The sequence below is a fragment of the Micromys minutus genome, assembly GCF_963924665.1.
Source record: "Micromys minutus genome assembly, chromosome: 1".
Taxonomy (NCBI): Eukaryota; Metazoa; Chordata; class Mammalia; order Rodentia; family Muridae; genus Micromys; species Micromys minutus.
Window position 1 is genome coordinate 97,975,288 of NC_137969.1, and position 20,956 is coordinate 97,996,243.

At 48.2% G+C, this 20,956-nt stretch overlaps 2 protein-coding genes across 3 annotated transcripts in view; one reads left to right on the plus strand and one right to left on the minus strand.

Annotated features, from left to right (window-relative positions):
* Window positions 1-6,158: 6,158 nt before the first annotated feature.
* Window positions 6,159-6,470, plus strand: SMIM32 (small integral membrane protein 32; the record flags this gene model as incomplete). Its single annotated transcript, XM_080930129.1, has 1 exon — window positions 6,159-6,470. One exon carries the CDS (start codon window positions 6,159-6,161, stop codon window positions 6,468-6,470), a length of 312 nt encoding a protein of 103 aa, XP_080786255.1.
* A 9,185-nt stretch (window positions 6,471-15,655) lies between these two features.
* Window positions 15,656-20,956, minus strand: part of SMAD5 (SMAD family member 5) — a 34,787-nt gene continuing 29,486 nt past the window's right edge. For both annotated transcript variants that reach the window (XM_080920500.1, XM_080920501.1), the window contains exon 7: window positions 15,656-20,859. In XM_080920500.1, coding sequence (XP_080776626.1) covers window positions 20,716-20,859 — 144 coding nt within the window. In that variant the 3' untranslated portion in view covers window positions 15,656-20,715. The remainder of the gene's footprint in view (window positions 20,860-20,956) is intronic.

Below are 20,956 nucleotides of genomic sequence, written 5' to 3' on the forward strand. Positions count from 1 at the left end.
TCATTAGGCTGGCTTTGCAGACTAAAGAACTTGTAGGTCTTCCTCTGGAGCCTGTCTTATTTATTATACATAAGTACACTGTAGCTGTCTTCAGACACAACAGAACAGGGCATCAGATCTCATTACAGATGGTTGTGAGCCACCATGTGGTTGCTGGGATTTGAACTCGGGACCTCTGGAAGAGCAGTCAGTGCTCTTAACTGCTAAGCCATATCTCCAGCCCCTGTCTTAGAGTTTCTATTGCTGTAGAGAAACACTATGACCAAAGCAACTCTCAGAAAGGAAAAGACTTAACTGGGGACTTCTTTACAGTTCAGAGGTTTGGTCCATTAGCATCATGGCAGGAAGCATGGTGGTACACAGGCAGACATGGGGCTGGAGAGGGAGCTGAGAGGTCTACATCTGTATCACCAGGGAGCAGGAAGACAGACTGAGCCACTGGCCTGGCTTGAGTGTTTGGATCCTCAAAACCCACCCCCAAGGGACATGCTTCTTCCAACAAGGCCACACCTACTCCAACAAGAACACACCTCTTAATAGCGCCAGCCTCTGTGAGCCTATGGGGTTAATTTTCATTCAAACTACCCACAGGCCCCTAAAGTTATATCGGCAAGCTTGGTTTTCTTATTCACACTTGGAGTCAGCTTTTTAAAACAACATTTACTCTGATTCCGTTTCCTGTACTAAGTCAATGCTCGCTTAAAAACCAAGTCCCGAGTCTTATTCTCAGAGAGGACCCCGAAAATGTACAAACTCCTGGCTTCATTCAACCTAGACCTGAGAATGGAGCCCGAATGAGCAAAGGCAGGGTAGGGCTGTGAACTCCGCTCCCAGCAACAGAAGCTAGTCTGGGCGGAAGCAACCGAGGCAGAACTGTAAAACAGAGGAAAAGGTAATCAACCTAACAAGGGCCTGAAGCTCGGGACTCGGGTGGACCTGAAACTACTGACCACAGAAGTGACACACTGAGCCAGTGAGGCCTTTGTCTGAGACTTCCCAGCACTTGGGAGGCTGAGACAAGAGGACTGTCACAGGTTCAATGACAGCTTGGCTACATAGCTTGAAAAACAAAAAACAAAAAAAGAAAACCAAAAATCCCGGAAGAGCACTGACCACAAGGGGGCGCGCGCCCCAGTCCAGACACAGGCACAAGCTATTGTTTGCACCAAGGCTGGGAAGATTCAGAAGGGAGGAACTGCCCGCAGGGGCCAGAGCCAAGAGAGGATTCTGGGGAAGGATGGACCCCTGCCGCCTATCTCTTCTCGCAGAATTCAACACGCCACAAAGGGTCTCCAGCCCCAGCCCCAGCCCCAGCCCCGGCCCCAGCAAAAGATAATCTTCTGCTGAGTCAGCACGCTCAGAACTACCACTTCCTCTTACATCCTGCCTTACAAGAGACTTCAATGGGGCGACGTTTGCTTGGGAACCTCTCACAGGCCTGGCTGATAGAGTTTTAGTCTGAAGCTCTTTCTATAGGCTCCCCTTTTCCAGAATCACCCCAGCGCTGTGACTGCCTGGTGCTTCTGTCCCCCAGTAACAGGGTAAAGTCAGTTTCCCCTCAGCATAATCCAAAGGAACCAAGAGAGGGAAAAAAGCAATGTCACTGCGCAGTTAGTTCCACGAGTAAGCTGCCCCGAGAACAAAACCACCATCCTAACAATGTTTAGTAGCTCTTTTACAGATAACCTTGGCAACTGTAGCCAGTGATGACCCAGTTGTGGTCATTTTAAGAAATAAACAACAAATACTCCCAAGATTAGACTCCAAAATGAAGTGATTTTGCAAATGAGAACAGGTAATAGGCTTGGTGACTGGACTGTTAGGCCAGATGTGAGGAAGGAGTCTCACCAAAGGTGAAGTTTACTACACCAGGAACGAACAGCACCTCCTCGTTGTCCTCGGGTCCCAGCAATCGTGTGTCTCTGGTGGAATCAGATGCTGGGGCAGGAACTGTTAAAAAATAAGAATAAGAAGAGCTCACTGAGAGGGGGTATGAGTCCACCCACACGCCCCCAACCCCAGCAAATCTCTGTCTCTGACCTTCACCCTCAGCTTGTTTGGCACTAAGTGGTTTGTTTCATAATGCTTCCCCAAGCATTTATAAGGAACAGAGAAGGCTTCACCCGGCACCCCACCGTTTCAGCAACTTTACAAAGTCCTGGGGCTCAATGTTCCCCATCTCCACTCAACAGCCAGCCAGCAAATGGCTGACATAGCAGAGCGCGTCCTTCTCCCTTCCCTCTGGTCTCCACAGGCGGGCACCAGGAGAGGTGCGCATGCCACTTAACAACTACGTAATGGGAGAGAGGTCTCTGTGAGTTCACAGTTCTGTGACCTCTGCCTGTCAAAGGCGGCCTCGGAGCCCCCTTTTATAATCTTTCCCAAGACTTAAATGTGTGAGTACACAAAGCGCCCTTAATGGAAGGTCAATCTGGTTTGTATAAAAAGCTGTGTAAACTTCATCTCTGCATTTACTCAGGACCGGCCTTGTTTAATTTCCTGCCTGGGGATGTGCAGGGAACGTGATCGTCCCTCTCAGGGCTCTGAATATCTTTCAGAGAATAAACTGCGGCTTCCCCATCAATACCAGAGGACTCTCCCGAAAGGGTTGTATACCCCCCTCCAACTCAGCCAAAAGACAAGGCAGCTTGACAACGTGGTCCTTTATAGACCAAGTGGACACCCCCAGGCTGTAGAATTTGAAGCTCCCTTACACCACAACCCATCAGTGTGACCTTGACAAGTGACCCCTTTCCTGGGTTCCACCTCTTGCCTGGGGTACACAGAAGGGATGGCAGCATCATCACAGGCTGCAGTGTGGGAGATGAACCTTGAAGCCCATGCTGTGCTGTTAGGGATAGGAGCATGGATAGCAGCCTCCAGAAACAGTCTGCCGTGAGGGATAACCCGGAAGTCAATAGCATGGTCTCTGTAGCGCAGCTCCTTCAGTGTCGGGTAGGGGGACTGAGTGGACCCCAGGATCAGAGATGACCTTTGTCCCCACCACGAGCTTGTGGCGCTGCAGGACACCCTCCCTTGGCACCAACAGCCATGTCCTAGAAACACAACCTGCTTCCAGCACAGGGAAGTCTGTCTGCTCTCCCTATACAACCCAAAGGCATTGTCCAGCCTAGGATACCACTTCCCAGCTGAGCTGCCCACACAGCTGCAGGGAGCCCACTACCTGGGCTCTCATCTAGGCAGGCTCAAGTGTGCAAAGAACCTCACCACATCCTATCCAGAGCTCAGGAGGGAATGCCAGGCCAAGACCCCAAAGCCAAGCCAGCCAAGCCTTTCATTCAAGCCACACAAGGACCCAGAATTAAACATCTATCTGGACCCTACTCCACATGGATCATTGTGTGGCTAAGGTGCCAGTGAGACCTGTTCTGGTTTGGCATGTCTGTAGGATCCCACTCTCTGTGCATGTACCATAAGAAATAGGTCAGGCCTACAGAGAAAGTGACTCCTGCCCCTGTGACTAAAGCCCTGTGCTGGTTATGAGATGGTGTCCTGTTCTCATGGGGATAGATTCTGGTACCTCTCAGAGCCAGCTTTCCCATCTGATAAGTGAGCCATTGGTCTAAACGGTTGTCAAATATAGAGGCCCAGGGACCTGTGTCCTTTAAGCATAAGGATTATTGGCCTGGACCAAGGCTGTCAAGGTTGGCAACCAAGTGGATGTGGGCAGTGCTGAGGTTGTGCCCTAACTTTAACAGGGCCCCCTCCTGGCCCAGGGAGGCTCTGCAGAGTCTTGTACAAGAAAGTGCAGAAGCCCTTGGGACACTTTAGCTCATAATTCATCCCTGTACTCGAGACTGCTGTTTCACGTCTGACAGAGTGCACAGGGATGCACCTGTAGCACCAAGAAGGGGCTTGTGAGGATGGCCAGAGGCCAGGCACACCTTGGCCACTAGTGTGATAGCGTCTGTGACCAAGCCCGGTGTGCAGTGGGGGGGAGGGGAGAAGATGAGCCAACTCCTTCTTCTATCGGTTCATTCAGCAGACAGGCTTTCATAAGGGGGGAGGGCACAGACATGCACTTGACTGCTTGTGTAAAGTTCTACCACAATTGGTGAGGTGACAAAGCTGGCACTGGGGTGAGGAGTGAGAAAGAGAGACAGACAGACAGGCAGACAGACAGGCAGACAGAGGGACAGACAGACATCTAGAATATAAGACTGGATGTCAGCACCTGCCCTTGGACACCCCGAGAGCTGCCGTCTACTTCGGCACTGTGCCTTGGTCGTTTTACCATAGGCCCCTGGGTCTGGCCTTGCTGAGGAGTGTGGCAGCTGCCGTTGGCCTCTTGCATGAAACAAGGACTTGCTACTCCCTCCCCTAGTCCCACCCCCAGTCCCACTGACTGCCCCCTTCTGTTCTGGCCACCAAGCCTTTCCCAGGTCTATCCATCTGAGCAGGCCAGCGTTGCTGAGCCAGTGACCAGCTCCTTTGGAAGCCAGAGGATCCACAGGCCTGGCGTGAACAACTGATCTGCAGGCCATTTTGCCCAGGTGTGTTCAGTCTGAGCAATGAGCAGCCGGTCACTGGGGTTCTATGCCAGTTGGCTACACCTGTGTGTGAGGGGAAAGGAAATGGGGAAAGGCATGTGTAAGGATTCCGACCAAGACCAGCTTAGAGAAGGAGAAGGGCTTTTTTTTCTCTCACTTCCTGGTCATAGTCCATCACTGAGGACGTTTAGGCAGGAGCTCAGCCTGAAGGCAGGAAGGGAAGCAAAAGCCATGGAGGAACTCTTCCCACCGGCTCGCCTCCCATGGCCTGATTTCTCATGCAACCCAGGACCACCTCCTCAGAGATGGCACAGCATGCCTCCCACAAAATCATGTTCAAGAAGATGCCCCACAGATATTCTCATGGTCAATCTTCTCAGTGGAGGCTCCCTGGTGAGGTTCCCAGGTGACTCTGTCATAGGTCAAATTGACCATAATAAATAAATAAATAAATAAATAAATAAATAAATAAATAAATAAATAAATCAGCTCATCCCCTTAATCAAATGTTCTGCCTGCTGGCTTGTAACTGCTCATAAGCCCGCCCCACCCCCAACCCCCAGAAGGTAGACCGGTACTGAGCCCAGACTGTGGAGTCTGAGGCTCCTCTGCTGTTATGCAACCTTAGTAGGTGAGATCCTTACTTGGATTCCAGATCCCACCTGAGGTAAGGTACCTCACTGCACACAAAGGTACCACAGCGCTATGGCAGTGTGGGACATGGACCCTGAAGCCCGCACCCGATATTCAACGTGTGGTTAGAGACATGAATTAACAGCTACCAGAACCCCTCTGCCATGAAAGGCACTGTGGAGGCCAAGCGCATGGACTCCCAGCCAGGTTCAAATCCCAGCCCCTTCAATCCCAGACTTTGCAGATAGAAGGGGGGAGGAGAACTCCATTGCCCTAGCATTTTTCCCTGTTTTTTTTTTTTTTTTTTTTTTTTTTTTCCCTCTTTCTCCCTCTCGGTATCCTCTTTGGTGAGTGATGAAAGGCAGGAGGCCACAGGCTGTCCGCGTCCCTTCTGATCCTCAGTCATTGGTTCGCAGCCTCTCTCAGGGCAGCGCTGCAAATCCTGCCACCTCCCCGCCTCCCGACCAGGACAGAAGACTCTCAGAGCTCAGTCTCCAGCTCAGGCAGGGGCGCAGCGGTGGGAGCGCGCGAGGAGGTGTAGAGCGAGCTCGCGCTACACACCAGGGGTCTGGACAACGACCCGAGGCTGCGGGGACCGCTCCAAAAGGCCACCGCACTCGGGGGAGCTGAGGACACGCGAGCACCCGCGCCCAGAGCAAAGCTGTTGCTGCATTCACCTGCACCCTTCGCAGCTGCTGCAGCCCAGGGCTGTTCCGGAGCTCACCCGAGCTGAAGAACGGCTGGAAAACCGTAAAAGCGGTCCGGGGCTCGGGACTCTCCAGGTAGCAGCAGCCAGAAGCAGGAACTCCCGAGGTGCCCGGATCTGCCGCGGCTGAGCATCTGGTGTGGCGGACGCCCCCCTGGTCCCATTGACCTCGCCACCCGCGGGGCACCGATTCCCCCGCAGGTGCGCTCCGCTGGGCGGGAGGGGAGCGCCATGGAGGCTCTTAGCAACGTCGGTCAGCAGCATCAGAAGTGAGGTGGTCCTGCTGGAGTCGGCAGGTCCCGCGGATCATGTACGGCGACGTGTTCAACGCCACCAGCGGGCCGGAGGCGGCGGGAAGTGGCGCGCTGGCCCCCGGAGCCACGGTCAAGGCAGAGGGCGCTTTGCCGCTGGAGCTGGCCACCGCTCGTGGAGTACGGGACGGCTCGGCCACCAAGCCCGACCTGCCCACCTACCTGCTGCTCTTCTTCCTCCTACTGCTGTCAGTGGCGCTCGTCGTCCTCTTTATCGGCTGCCAGCTGCGCCACTCGGCCTTTGCTGCGCTGCCCCACGATCGCTCGCTGCGCGACGCCCGTGCACCCTGGAAGACGCGACCGGTATAGGGCAGAAGGAATCAGGGCCGCGGGGAGCTTGGTCTTGGCCTTGCAGAAAAGCCTCCAGCAGGAGCAGAGTAGGGTGGGCCCTAGAGCCGCCCAAAGACTCTTTTGAACCTGGAGAATAAGGGGTGTTAGCAGGTTGCGGGGTCCTGGTCCCAGTGACTGAAAGTACTCCCTAGGCGAGTCCCCCTCCCCCCCACTCACCAGGCGAGTCAGGAAACCACCCGGAAAGACCCACCCAGGCACAGGAGCCTTGCTTGCCCGGTTAGTTCCTGACTTTGCTCACAGAGGGGCAGCAGGCACCGCGAGAGCGCGGGACTAATCAGGAGCTGACTGTCCAGTCCAGACTCCCGGGTCCTCTGCAGCTGCTACTGCCTTTCTTGCTCTTTGACACTGGAGATCCGATAGAGAAATGATGCAAGGTTTCAGTGTGTCCCACTTGGGTACCCAATTTCCTCTGGCAGCAGGAGCTAAGGGACCGGTGGAGGGACAAGTGATTACAGCCGCCTCTCATGCCCTCACGGAGTACATTTCTACAATAAAAGCTCACCAAATTAGATCCAGCACAGAACACATTGATCCTTGGTCGCACCGTTTGGAAAGGGAATATGAGAGGGTCCATCCCCAGGAGGAATAGACCCAAGGCCAACCCACCTCCCTCGCGAGGGTCAGGTCAGTCTGAACATCTCTGCTCTCTGGTTTCCCCTAGTTTTTTGCTTGCTCTGGAAAGTGTTTTCTTTTGGGTTTTGTTTGCTGGTAGACCCCAGGGATAACTACCACCTGATCTGCTGAATACATACATCCTGTTAACTGGACCCCATAGAGACCCTCTCTGAGAGGCAGATCGTTCACTCCTATGCTGTCTGAGCTTTCTTGAGCCAGGGCTTAGTGAAGGTAGGTCCTGAAAAGGGAGGGAGGGGGTAGCATTTCCTCCCAGGCAGACAAAAGCCAGCCCTGACATCCCCACAGGGACGGCCCCATGGGGATAGAGCAAAGAACTAAAGGGCCAGAGGCAGGTTTGTGACTGACTTGACTATTTTCTAAGTTAGCCTAATTCCAGGGAGGTGGGTTTTATTTTGACACAGGGTCTCATAGGCCCGGCTGGCCAGGAATTCACAGAGGTCAGCTTGCTTCTGCCTCTTGAATGCTGAGGTTATGGGCATGGACCACCTTGCCCCATGCCCTGCCAGGAAGTTATTTTAATGGGTGTGTAAAATACTTCCAGGAGCCATTTGGCTTAAAGACGTTCACTTCACCTGAGCTTAAGAGACATTTTTACCAAAAAAGAATTTGACATACTAATCCAGTTCATTCTTAAACCATGCCAGGGGTCGTGAAAGCTCTGTGAATCTTTGAGGCAGGAAAAGCACATTTGTCCCCACCCAAGTGCACAGACACAGAATTCTGCAACATTTATAAGGGAGTTTGGACATGTTCGGATGGCTAAGCCAGAGGCTCAGTGAGACAGAGCTCTCCTTCACCATTCCTACCCTTACCCTAGAGGAGGTGGCAGGAAGACTTGGTTACACAGCCAGGCTCTAGAGCTCTGAATCCCTGCAGCCTTGGGTCCTTGTTGGGATGCCTCCTCTGTCCTGTCTCCTCACAGCATCTTAGACTATTATTTGGAAATGGAGCCAAACCAGTTTAAGTCATCTCTAAGGATTGTCCAGCTAATCCACAGTACCCGGATCTCAGAGCAGACTGTGGGCATAGATAGATAGGTAAACCATGTCCCTAGCTAGCATACCAAAATCACATGCTCAGGGCTGGGGCTGGGAAAGGTAGGGTATGGTGGAGCAGGAAATTCCTCTACTACACCCTCGTGGTCAGCTTTGAAGGTGTTGTGCTGGGGAATCTGCTCTAACCCTCTGGCTTAAAGTCCCTATGACCACTATGAAGTACCTATGTCCTGTGACCTCATCCATGAAATGCCTGTCACATCGGATCTGACCTGCCAGGTAGTATACTAAGCCCGTGTCACAGCCTGAGCAAACACAGGCATAGACTGAGCTTTCAAAGGTTAGCTATTCTTGTCACCAACAGATCTGAGTCTGAGAGAAGATGCCGACTCCCAGACAGGATGTGCTCACTTACAGCCCAGTCTTCTGTCGCCACAAGAAAAAGGAAGGGCAAATCCCCTCAGAGAAGAGCGTGACTGAGTAACTGGCTATGAAGTCACCTGCGGTTCCTAGGGGCACTATCGGGCCGGCTATAGCCACAGAGATCCAGTGCCATTAGGATTCCTTCATAAAATATGGAGCAAGGTAACAAGAGGTGCTTGCTTCTGGAATAAACTCTCAGATATCGGGGCCTACACAGGGCTAGAATCGAGAGCCGAGTCAGTAAGAGCACCGTGTACCAGCCCTGCTGTTCTAAATAACTCCATTCTGACTTTCCAGGGTAGCGTTGGGCTGGCTGAGCAGTAATGGTTCTTCTTCATATTGGACCTGGATTCCCCCAAGCAGCAAAATGTGAGCTGTCCTCTGCTAATATGTAAACGAGTGGATTACAGTGTGATCATTACAATTTAGATAGTATTGTGGACCGAATGTGTATGTTCTCCCCAAATTTGTACATGGGGGCCCTGATTCCCAGAGTGGCTGCATTCGCACTATGGAATTGGAGCTTCACGAGGTCATGGTCCTGATCTACTCCTAGTTCCTTGTCGCTGAGAAGGCTACATGAGCCATCTAGAAACCCTCATCAGAAACGGAATTAACCAGAACCTTGAGACTGGACTTCCGGCTTCCAGAACCATGGGAAAATAAATTTTTTGTTGTCTAATCTATCAAATGTATGATGGTATTTTGTTTCGGCAGCCCAAGCTTAAGACAGATGCTCTCCGGAGGCTAGAACCAATCACATGCACTTTTCTGCCTTTGCTATCCCATTCCCAGCCCAAGCAGTAAGGGAAACACCTTAGGAGCGCTGGGTGTGGTGGGCTAAACATAGGAAGAGCCCCTGTCCAGGCGTGTTTGTGCTTCCTCTCTAAAACAACCACTGGGAGCAGAAAAGAGTGTTAGCAAGCAGACATCCCAGCAGCGTGGGAAGGGATGGGAGTGTGGAAAGTAGGGAGAGACAGCAATGGGGACCAAGAGTCTGAGTTCTGGAGTCAGCTGACCTGAGTGTGATCCTACCCTCTATACCTGGGTCATACTCCCTGATGGCTGCTTCCTTAGCTATGGAATGGAGATAACAGCACCCACCTCGTGGGACTTTCAACACAGACATTTCAGGTCCAGTGCTCGGCTCATGTCAGGTGTGCAGGATGGGCTTGGATGTGAGCTGCGTGTTCAGTTAGGGTGCTGGCCCCAGAAGTGCTTACAGTAAGACAGAGACTGCTTTCCACAAGAGACTTGACATCTCTTCTCACTCATGTGGGACAAGATGGTAGAGGTCTTCCCTTCCCAGCATGCCTGCCTACGTCAGGGGCAGCTGGATCTCCTCTATCCTCACAGCTTCTAGTGTCCCTCAGAAGGACCTTACAGGGCCATCACCTTTCTTTCTCAATTTAAGGTTTCTTCAGTATTTTCAGTATTAACTGCATCAGCATATGACCGCCCAAGGTTGTAAAAAGCCATATCATCTGCTCATATGCAGAGGTTATCTGCTAAGTGTCCTTCTCCCCCATTAAATCCCCCTACCTCCATTGCCCTATGGCCTTGTGTCTACCCCCAATCAGAATACAAACCTGACTGCAGTGTCTGCCTTCAGTCCCAGCGTATATTAATGGCTTCTCCTTTGTTTCCTGATTAAAAATGAGAATCTCATCTTTGCCTACAAGGCCCAGAACCTCCTGGTCCACAACCAGCATCATGTCCTCATATTCTTGAACTTGAAACCATTTAGTCCCCCAAGAACCTTCTGCATTAGGCTGCTTTCTCCTCCCTCTGGCTAATGCCTTCTCATCCTTCTGATTTCTAATCTTTGTCAAAACTTGCTTGAGCTCCCTAAACTGATAAGTTATCCTCTTGGCTAGCCCAGCCACTGGGGAGATGAACTCAGCTGAGCAGAAAACCCCGCAGAGAGCACAGATCGCCCATTTCCCCACCGTCTGCTTTGGGCTTCTTACCTCATTCTACATTCTGAGAGGGTGGTCACTTCAAATGCAGTGTCTTCGACCTTGACTCCACCTTTCTATGTCCCCAGTGAGAGCTACAGCGTGACTGTAATTAGCCTGTCTCTTCCCCACGACTGTGTACTGTCATAGGAGAGGAAGACATTTGCCCTGCTCACCACTTCCTCGAGATGCCTCACCTTTTTAAAGACACAAAGCAGGCACCCAGTGGAGATTTGCTAGTTATACTGAAGAAACAGCTAAAGTTTAAAGTGAGTTCTACCTGTGCATTCGTCTTTGACTTTTCGCCTTACACCTGTATCCGACAAAATACCAAATTGAAACCGCCTTACAGACTGGTCCTCCAAGCAGCCTGTTTCCCAAAGGTGGTAATCCAGTGTTCACAACTAGCATTCTTGTCGCTGTGTATGTAACACTTGAGTTATTATTATTATCTCCCTTGGAGACTAAGCACGGAAGTTTTACACTAGTACATGTCCTATTTTTACTTACAACATTCCGCTTCCTGCAGGAAAGGCAGATCTTAGCGACCTTGCCCCCACGCCTTCCCAACTGCCTGGAACAGGAACGTTCAACTGACTTCCTGACTTTTCCCTGGACTTGAACCCAAACTTGGCTTTCCACTGAGCTCTTCCCCTGGCGGTGACAACCACAGCTGTAATTCCTTCCTCTCTGCACTCACTTCCCACCATTTCCTCCTCAGAACTTATCGGTGAACAGACATTTTATTTCCCTTGTCTGCTGCCTCCGTGGAGAATGAAGATGAACAGGAAAAGGATTTCTTTTTATCTGTATATCCACCAGCATGACATGTACCAGTTCTCAAATATTAGCTGAACTGCATGGCTCAAGGTCAGAGGAGATAGGCTGGGGGAAGGAACCAAGGTGTACACTGGGCAGAGGTGAAGTCCTGCGTGTCTTAAACAGATGATGCCAAATAACATCCCTGACACATTCTCTCTGGAGCCCAGTTCACATCATCGGTGCTCGCGTTAATCTCCACATTCACAGGCATCACTGAGAGAGCCCAACCAGTTCTAAGTCAATGACAAATTTCACAGGCGTGTGAGGAAGTTAATTGGTGAATGTTGGCTGTTAATTCGGAACTAATGTTGACACACTGTAAGCTGCAAAAACCGTAAGCTGACCAAGTCCCCTCGGCCTTTATCATCCACATAACCTCCCCCTAAGCTTTCTAGGTCTCGGAGGTGTCCTTTGCAGCAGCCCCACGTGACAGATGGGAAAGGAACCTCATGGCGTAAGCCAAATTACACAGATCAGAACACACCCACCCCTAGGCTCTAAAATAGTTCACACAACTCTTTTGGTCTTGTCCTCAAACACATCTTGGAAACTGTGTCCTTTGCACATTCTCGGAGAGAACCCCAAGTGCCAACAGGTGGAAACCCCAGCTGCATGGTTGATTTTACAGGTCAGCGGAGTAACAGTTGGGTCCATCGAGGCAATAGTCGTAGGTACCCATTATATTATGGTCCAAGGGTTCCATGAGAGAGATCTATGTGCTATAATTTCTTAATTAAATTTCCTTTGGGATATAGTGACTGAGATCTGATAATGTTGTGAGCTAGAATCAGTTTAACTAAAAGTTGCCTCATTACATGACTTACAAGGTGAACTCTAGTATAATAATCACACTAGGCATCAGTGTTCTGTCAACATGTCAGACAGCAGACTTCCAACACTGAACGGCTCCAGCAGGGGACGCAGGTCTGTGTTCCCAGAAATCCCAAGTGCTGACACAGCAGACTGGGTAGTAGCAATAGCCTGGAATGTTTTGGGAGTTTCTTGGGCAACCTTGAACAACTCCAAGCACTTCCATGCTTGGTACTGGTCTTCCGCTCTTGGAAAGAGCACCATCATCCCAGATGAGAAAACTTTATTAGAACTGTATCTTTATACCCAGACTTACATGCTATAGGCTTTCTAAGGTAGTTAATAGTATGACTCCCTACTTTTTTCAGACACCTTTATTATCATTTTAATTTCCTCTCTCTTTCTGTATTTCATCTCCCTTCTTCCTCCCCACCCAGAGCACCATCTTCACAATCACTTGCACCTATTTCTCTCCCTACTGCTCCCTATGGTAATGGTCCCTCCCCCTTTAACTTTCCTGACTTTTGCAGTTACTCCAGTGTATGTTCCACCAGAAGATCTAAAGCCAGGAGCCCCCAGTAAGAGAGAAAATGTGATGTTTCTACTTCTGGGTCTGGATTTACCTCATTTAATATGGTCATTTCTAGTTCCGCCCATTTCCTTGGAACACTCATGGTTTCCTTCAGCATGGAACGGTATTCTAGAGTGTCTGTGTACCGAATTTTCTTCATCAGTCATCAGCTGAAGGTCATATCTATTTCCTAGCTATTGCAAATAGAGTATCAGTGAATGTGCTGAGTGTGCATCTGCTGAGTCTTTGGGGGCACATGTCAAGGAGAGGTCTAGCTGGGTCATATGATAGATTTATTTTGTGTGAGAATTCTCCTTACTGATTTCCTTAGTCACTGTACCAACTGCTACAACCATAAAGTCTCACCAAAATGACTGCCTAGGCATGAGATGAACAAGGACAACAGACATGCCAAAGAGAACAGATGAAAGACCACTCGGCCTTAGCCCCACACAAAGAACTACAGGAAACTGGGCAACACTGAGGGCAGGAGAGAGGCTCTTACTGGGGAGGAGCGCACAGATTGGTTGTCTAGGGCCAGGTGGCCAGCCCTGAAGGCCGGCATGCAGGTGGCGTGTACAGGCTGAGTGAGCAGGTTGTTTGGGGGTATACATGTATGTGCATATACATATGAGCATACAGTAACAATGAATGAGGCCATGGTTTGAAGGAGAGCGGAGTGGTGTAGGACTTGGAGGGAGAGGAAGTGAGGTAGAGAGAAGCAAGGTAAAGAGCACCATTTAATCTGGGGCTGGGAAGATGGTACAGTGAGTGAAATAATAGGTAAACCCATTGTGTGTGTGTGTGTGTGTGTGTGTGTGTGTGTATGTGTGTGGTGTATGTTTAACCCGGTACTGTTGGGCAGGGACAGATGAATCCTGTGGTTTGATGTCTAGCCAGTTTAGTGAAATGTTGAGCTCCAGATTCAGTAAGAGATCATGTCTCAAACAATAAGGTCTAGAGTGACAGAGGAAGACAGCCAAGATCAACCTGCAGCCTGTGTGAGTGCACATCTGCATGCACAGTAACATACCATGTCACGTACAGTGTCATCCCTACCTAGCTACAAACTTACCAAAGAAAGCAGCGGACCAGTAGTGAGTGATCACCTGAGCGGATCAGGAGAGGACACAGCTAAATAATCCTGAAAATGAGATGTGTAAAGTTTCTTGAATGAAGAAGGGGTGGAGATTAAGATGAAGTAAAAGCACTTTCCAAAATCAATCCAGGGGCGGCATAGCTCATCTGGGGGAGGGGGGGGACGACACCTGCCTAACATGCACAAGGTCTGAATTTTATGGACACAGCCTGGTAGGCCCTGTGATCCCAGGCCTCAGATTCCTGGTAGGCCATTCCTGTGATCCAAGCACTCAGAAGCCAGGGGCAGGAGGTACAGAAGTCAGGGGTTATCCTTGGCTACATAACTACATGAGACTCTGGCTCAAATAAGCAAACAAACAAAAAAATCCATCTTCAAACATGAATGAACTACCCCAGGACATGCCTCTCACCAGGAATAACACATATTTCCCTCTCGATATAGTCTTAAGCATTAGCCAAATCCTCTGATCCCTTCCCATCTAAATACAGTTTGAAGAGAGTTCAAGATGCCAACAGCTCATCTTTAAGGTTTCCCGACCACCCCAATACCTTTAAGGCAGCAAAATGGAAAAGGACTTAGGATAAGAGAAAATAAAATAGAGTGACTGACTCAACAAAAGTTTTCATATTTTAAATGGGGGAAGAGACATTTTGAAAAATCCTCTATCACATATTCATGTAGAGTTTTAAATAAAACTTTAAGAGGACTGCCTACCAATGGCCGCCTCAGACATGCTTATGAAACAAACAGCATGAAAACTGCTGTCCTGCAGACTGGCCGAAGCTGCTGGGCATGCCACTGCAACATCCCAACCACTTGCATCCCAGCAACTGGAGAGCTAACATTAGGCTTACAGAAGCTGACATCACAATACACACCACGCTAAGTTAACCAGGGAGACTGCCATAGAACACCTCGCCAAATGCCTCCCAAATAAGACACTAAGGTCTGGTTTGCAGAGATTCCTTTAAAGAAAGGGACACTGGTTTTGTTTGTTTTTCATTTTTTTTCCTCAGATAAAAAATTAACTCTGAAGTTTTCTTCTAACCACAGTGCTTGCCTGTGTACCCAAGCAGGACAAACCTGCACCAGCAGTGTGGAGTGTGTCAGTCAGGAGAGGTGCACACCAGAGGAAGGATCACAGGCGCTAGAAAAAGTAGACAAAAGGACAAAGAACCGCCTAGCTGGGCCAGAGGGTTGGGGCACATGCTGCTTTGTCTGGAGACCTGAATTGGATTCCTGGGATCCACGTGGTAAAAGAGAAACCCTAGTCATTTTCTGATCTAGACAAGCACATGACGTGACAACCAAAATACATGGACACACAAAATAAAGAACTTATAGTTCACCGACCACACTCAAGCTCAAACAGTATTAGAAACAATTGCTTTAAACCAAAGTGACAGAATTTAATAGAACATTTCAACAAGTTATTATATGCCAAGCAATACGTGACACAGTTCAACAGATCATTTGAACATGTTATTTTATGACAAGCAATAATCTAAATATATTTTTTGTAATGTTTCATCTTATTTTCCTGTAAAGGAGATCTTTATTTTATAAATACAAAAACTGAGGCTTAGAGAGGTTAAGCACCCTACCTAGGAGCACAGAGCCTTAAGGCCCTGAACTCAAGTTCTGCCTGGCACTCGATACTACAGTGTGTAGCCACCTTTGCTAAGCAAACCCCTCACACATGAGACCGAGACATGTTGGGGATTAAACTAAGACACCCCAGAATAGGCCTCCATCTTTTTTCAAAACAAAACACACAAAAAGGAAAAGGACAGTGTGTGCCATTGAAGGACAGAGAGGACAGACATGGAAGGACAGAGAGGGATCTTCCTGAGCAGGGCTCCCGTGCTCGGTGAGACATGCACGCCTGGTTCACGCACCTCCTGCCAACAGCACCGGTGGCTCTGCTCCTCAGGTCACCACTCATGAACCATGGAGGAAGGCACAGTATGAGAAAATAAAAAGAGACACTGTGAGCAGATTTTGAGGTTTATTAAAACAAAGTATTAGCAAACAATATGCAAAAACAAATTTCTTAAGAGTTATGGCTTTGAGAAGCACAATAGAGTAAAACCTATTACACTTTTTTAAGTATCAAAGCTGACAGAGCCGAAGCGTGGCTAGCTTAGTCTTCTGTGACGCGAACAGAGGCAGAACCAATGCACAGAAGCAGACCTACAATGCAGCCATCCCTCTGCTCTGCATCATCCACATGTGAATCTTCCTCGGAGAAGGCAGGCAGGCAAACGCAAGTGCTCATCCTCTGTAATTACATTCTGACCCGAATGTAAGGAAGTTCAGTTAAACAGCAACGTTAGCCAGCCACGGTGAAGAGCACACCGCCCAATCGCCATGCCCACGTCTCCTTATATTAGCTTCTGAGTATGTCGAAACAGCAGCTCCGCCAACTGTAGCCCAAGAGCATAGCTGCTCTACAAGACCTTCTTTGAAAAGAACTCAGGACTTTTGGGCCTAATTGGAGTGTTGCTGTGGCTGACACCAGTTCATAGTAAGAAAGCCATGACTTGTGGCAGGGTGGGACAAGGGGAAACATACGCCCAACTGCACACAAAACTCTCAGCTTCTTAAAAAGAGCAACTTCAAACAGATCCTTAAAGGATAACTATTTGTGCCAACTTAAAAACTAAGTTCCTGGACAAGGAGTACACCAGTCTCTTCTCTCTTCTGAGGACACTCGGCTCTAGGACTCTCTTTGCTGGGGAAGAGGTCACTACTAAACAGTTCAATGTTTTAAAAGGTATTCTTGCTTTTAAACACATCAGTGTGAATTTCCATTGTGTGGTTCTGGCAGACCATCCAGTTGTAGGTGGTCACTTCAATTTCAGTACAGGCGTATCCTGAGACTTGTGCAGTGCTGGGGGCACTGAACGCTGGGCTTTATGCCTGCTAAGTGTCTGGCGCTGACCTACAGCCTTAGACAGGGTGATGAAGTCTTTCCTGAGTGCCCCAGGAGCGCAAGGCCTGATGACACTACTAAATACTGTTACCTTTCTTATCAGCACACTGGGATCCACCCACATCCACAGAACTAAGATGTCCATCAAACAGAATTCTCTGTTAGTGCAGAAAAAAATGCCTTAATTTTTACTTCCCATAAACAGATTAACAAGAAAAACCTCTAAGAACTGGTATCTTCCAAAGGGGAAAATCCTACTGCTGTGAGGGAAATACTCACCTAACTGGAGATTACTCTAAAAAAAGATGCTCTAGCTAAAAGCTGAGGCTGCCTATGGACCACCGATATTTAGCCTTGTGTACACTAAGAACACATTTCTACCGAGACCAGAGAGCAGAGGATTTACTCAGCAGAACAAAAGGGGTTCAGACAAAGCTGATAGATCTAAAACCAAACCATCACCAGGGGCTGAATTCTAAAAATCATCAGAGGTCACTGTACTCAGCAACACATGCCTATCATCCCAGAACTCCAGAGGCAGAGTAATTACTTCAAGTTTGAGGCTAGCCTACAGAGTAATTTCCAGGTCAGCCAGGGCTGTACAGAGACTATGTCTCAAAACAACAAAGAATTAAAAAAAAAAACAAAAACAAAAACAAAAACAAAGAAATAGTGTTTGAGAGTCTACGGGAAGCAAAGAGAAAGGACTTTTAGAGAAACCAGTGACAGGGACCCAAGTGCTGCCAGGGAAGTGACAAAATTCGAGGACACAGAGCAGAGCCACTTAGTGCTCTCTGCAGCAGAAGCACAAATGACACCACCAAGAGGTGGTCCTGGACCAGTAAGAGTCCAAGGGCACCACTGGCAGGGGATGGAAATGTCTCCCACAGTCCTGTCAGGCAATTGGAAGACTGTGAGGTAACCCCCAACTTTGACTTTTAAAGTTTATCTCATATTGCAATGATACTGTCATTCATAGCCCCAAAGGGTGTCTAACTTACAAATGTTATAAAAATGGCACATTTCCTTTTTGTGTAATTAGCGTAGCTTGTTGAACTGTTATATTTAGCAATCTTATTACTGGTTTCACCTTAGCTACTCAGCCATGTCTTTTCTTACACCAGCAACCATGAAACATGGGGGGACGTCATATCCTGTTCTATTTGTTTGCTGCTTTACTTTTTTCTTTTTCTTTTTTCCTGAGACAGTTTCTCTGTGTAGACCAGACTAACCTCAGACAGAGACCTGGCTGCCTCTGCCTCCAGAGTGCTGGAATTAAAGGCTTGTGCCACCATCACCCAGCTTTTGCTATTTTAAAGCTGATTTCCTAATTTTGGAAGGCCCACAGCATGCCTATTTACAGCCCTTGCAATCAGTTTGGTGACATCAGCGCGGCCTTCACTCAACCCTGACTAGTCAAGCGCGCCTCTTGGTCCTGCTTTCTCTAGCCAGCATCTTGTTGCTGTAATTCATGGCTGAGACTTTGATTCTCCACTTGCACAATTTATCAAACTGATGGCAATCTTTATTTGCACATCTATTTTCTCTGGAAGATATTAATCTGTATGCTAAACATGTGATTGTAGAACTAGGGATGTCGTTGAGTTGGCAGAGCACTTGCCTAGCACGTGTGAAGTCTGAGGCTGATCCTCAGCACCACACAAGCTGGGAATGATGGTGGATGTCAGCCACCCTAGCACTTCAGAGACTGAGGTAGAGACTGGAGCAGGGGAACTGAAGGCCACCCTCAGCAACTCAGCACTCTCAGGGCCAGCCTGGGCTCCATGAGAGCCACCTCAGACAGAGACTTAACTGGCACTGGTCTGGTCTGGTGGCTTCTTCAGAGCCCTACTCCCTGCGCTGTCTTCATCTCACAAACGCTATCCCACCCACAGGCATATGTATGTCCTTAGATGGAAGTACAGGAGCAGGTAGATGACAGAGTCTCCATTTATAGACCATAGAGCAGGTTGGGATTTCTCCATGAAACTCGGAACAGCTCAGAGTCCTGCCATTGGACAGACAGCAAATCACACAGGACTGGGCAAGCCTGAGGCCTGTGATGAGATAACTGTGGAGAAACAACATGTAAGTCACTGCTGAAAAAGGCACAAGGCAGGCACTTGTTTCCAGACTTCAGCAGAGCTCACGGACATGTACCACCTGTTACTCACACACTCCTACACACCTGTTCTTAAAGGCTGCCCTGCCTGCTAAGGAAGGAACAATGGACAGTTTCTGCACTCTGGTAGAAAGCGGACATCTCTCTTTCATGGGCTGACACACTCATGCTATGGAATACTTATTTTACAGCTCAAGTTACTGAAGGCCAGCAAGGCACCCTCTCTGAAGGAGCAAAGTTACCCAATGGCTGCACTCTGAAAGACAATAAATAATGATACAGAAAACAAAAGGACACCCCCCCCCCCCAAAAAAAAGCTGTTTTCCTCAGAAAGGCAGGAAGAACACTGTAAAAAGTCAAACCAAACTAACATTTTCAACAGAACAAAGTGGCTCTGTATATTTTCAAAAGGCACCAGAAAACACAATTTCTTACTCTGACAGGCAAATTAGACCGTTTTCTTTATCAAAGTAGTGTCTTCATTCTCAGGCCATAGCTGTATATCCGACCCCTCCCTACAAAGTGCTTACAAGCCCTACAGCCAAGGCACAGTGAACTAAATGGGTGTCTTAGAGTGTTCACGTCCGACAGTGTTCTGGACCAGCACCCATGTAGTTGGAAAAGGATAAGAAGAGGCAGAGTTGACGCAGAGACAAGCCCACACTCTCTGCTATATGACATTTGACATGAACTATCCCAGCCCCCACTGTGATTCATTTACACCAATAGCCTTACTCTTGGGCCAACCAAAGAGTCTCTGATGGCTATACTGCATAGGTCCTTGTATGACAAGTCTGGTAAAGAGCAAAGGTATTCATACATGATCTTTCAATATCAATAACACTCATAACATTGTAGGGAGTTAACAGGAACCTTAGCTGGAGCTATAGAACAACAACATCAAACTAAATTGAAAGTTAAGGAAAAAGCAGCACAGCTTACTGCTGTCATCTCCAAATGGCAGTGTTAGCCAAGGAAACAAAGAGGAATCTAAGACAGGTTGCCTGACAGCATTTTACCAGAGGTTACACTAAGACAGTCACCATAAAAGTGCAAAATGAAAATACTGATGTGCAGTACAGTTCTTGAAACACTGGCCCAAAGCAGCAAACAAAGCCGAACAATGCCGTAGAGCACACAGTAACTAGCTGTTAAGTAGAACTTATGACAAATTTGAGTAAATGGCAAATACTTGAGATTGTTAAAAAGAAAATGTTTTACAAAAGATATCTAGCACAGAGCCCATTACACTGACGCACACGTAGCTACATTCAATGTAACGTATGACGTCTAGAAATTCACCACCCTGCTGTCACTGAACACCATGTTAGGACTGCAGTGTCCTTCCAATAAGATTCAATAGTTTCCTTTAAGCCCTTACTTTATGTTTTTGCAAAACAATGTATGCTTTTTCAAAGGTGGTAGGGCAAAGAAATTACCAGAGGAATATCACCTATACTTTCCACAATATATGCTCTCTTAAAGGACAAGATTTCATTATATGATGCACTACTTTGCAAAAAACTCAACAAATTAAAAAACTGTTGGACACTAAGCAGAAGCATGTTCCAGTTTAAGATCAATTCTAAACTTTTCAACAGGGGAAATACTCTACACAGTTTACAATACTTTTGAAAGTTAATCACAATGAACATGAATACAAACAAATGCAGTATCATCATAAAATACAAATGTGTTGGTCACAATTACGTAGAAAAAATAAGCCATAATATCTGCTTTTCCATGTCAGCTCACAGTATCTGTACTGGAAATTCCTCTAAAATTAAAACAAGTCCACTAAAAATATAGTTGAAAAGAATACTTCTGCACTATGAAACAGAAGAAATGGGGTTCAGCGGAGAGCCCATCTGAGTAAGGACTTTATCCAGCCACTGCAGAGGCCCATGGAGGTGAATCTCAATCCAGCATGGAGTACTGGTTACATCCTGACGGTGGTACTCTGCTCCCCAGCCCTGGAAATGAACAGACAGCAAAGCAAATCCCTCTTGAACAGTCAAGTCTACACAAACTTCAACAACAACAAGCTTAACTGTAGAAACACGTAGGATG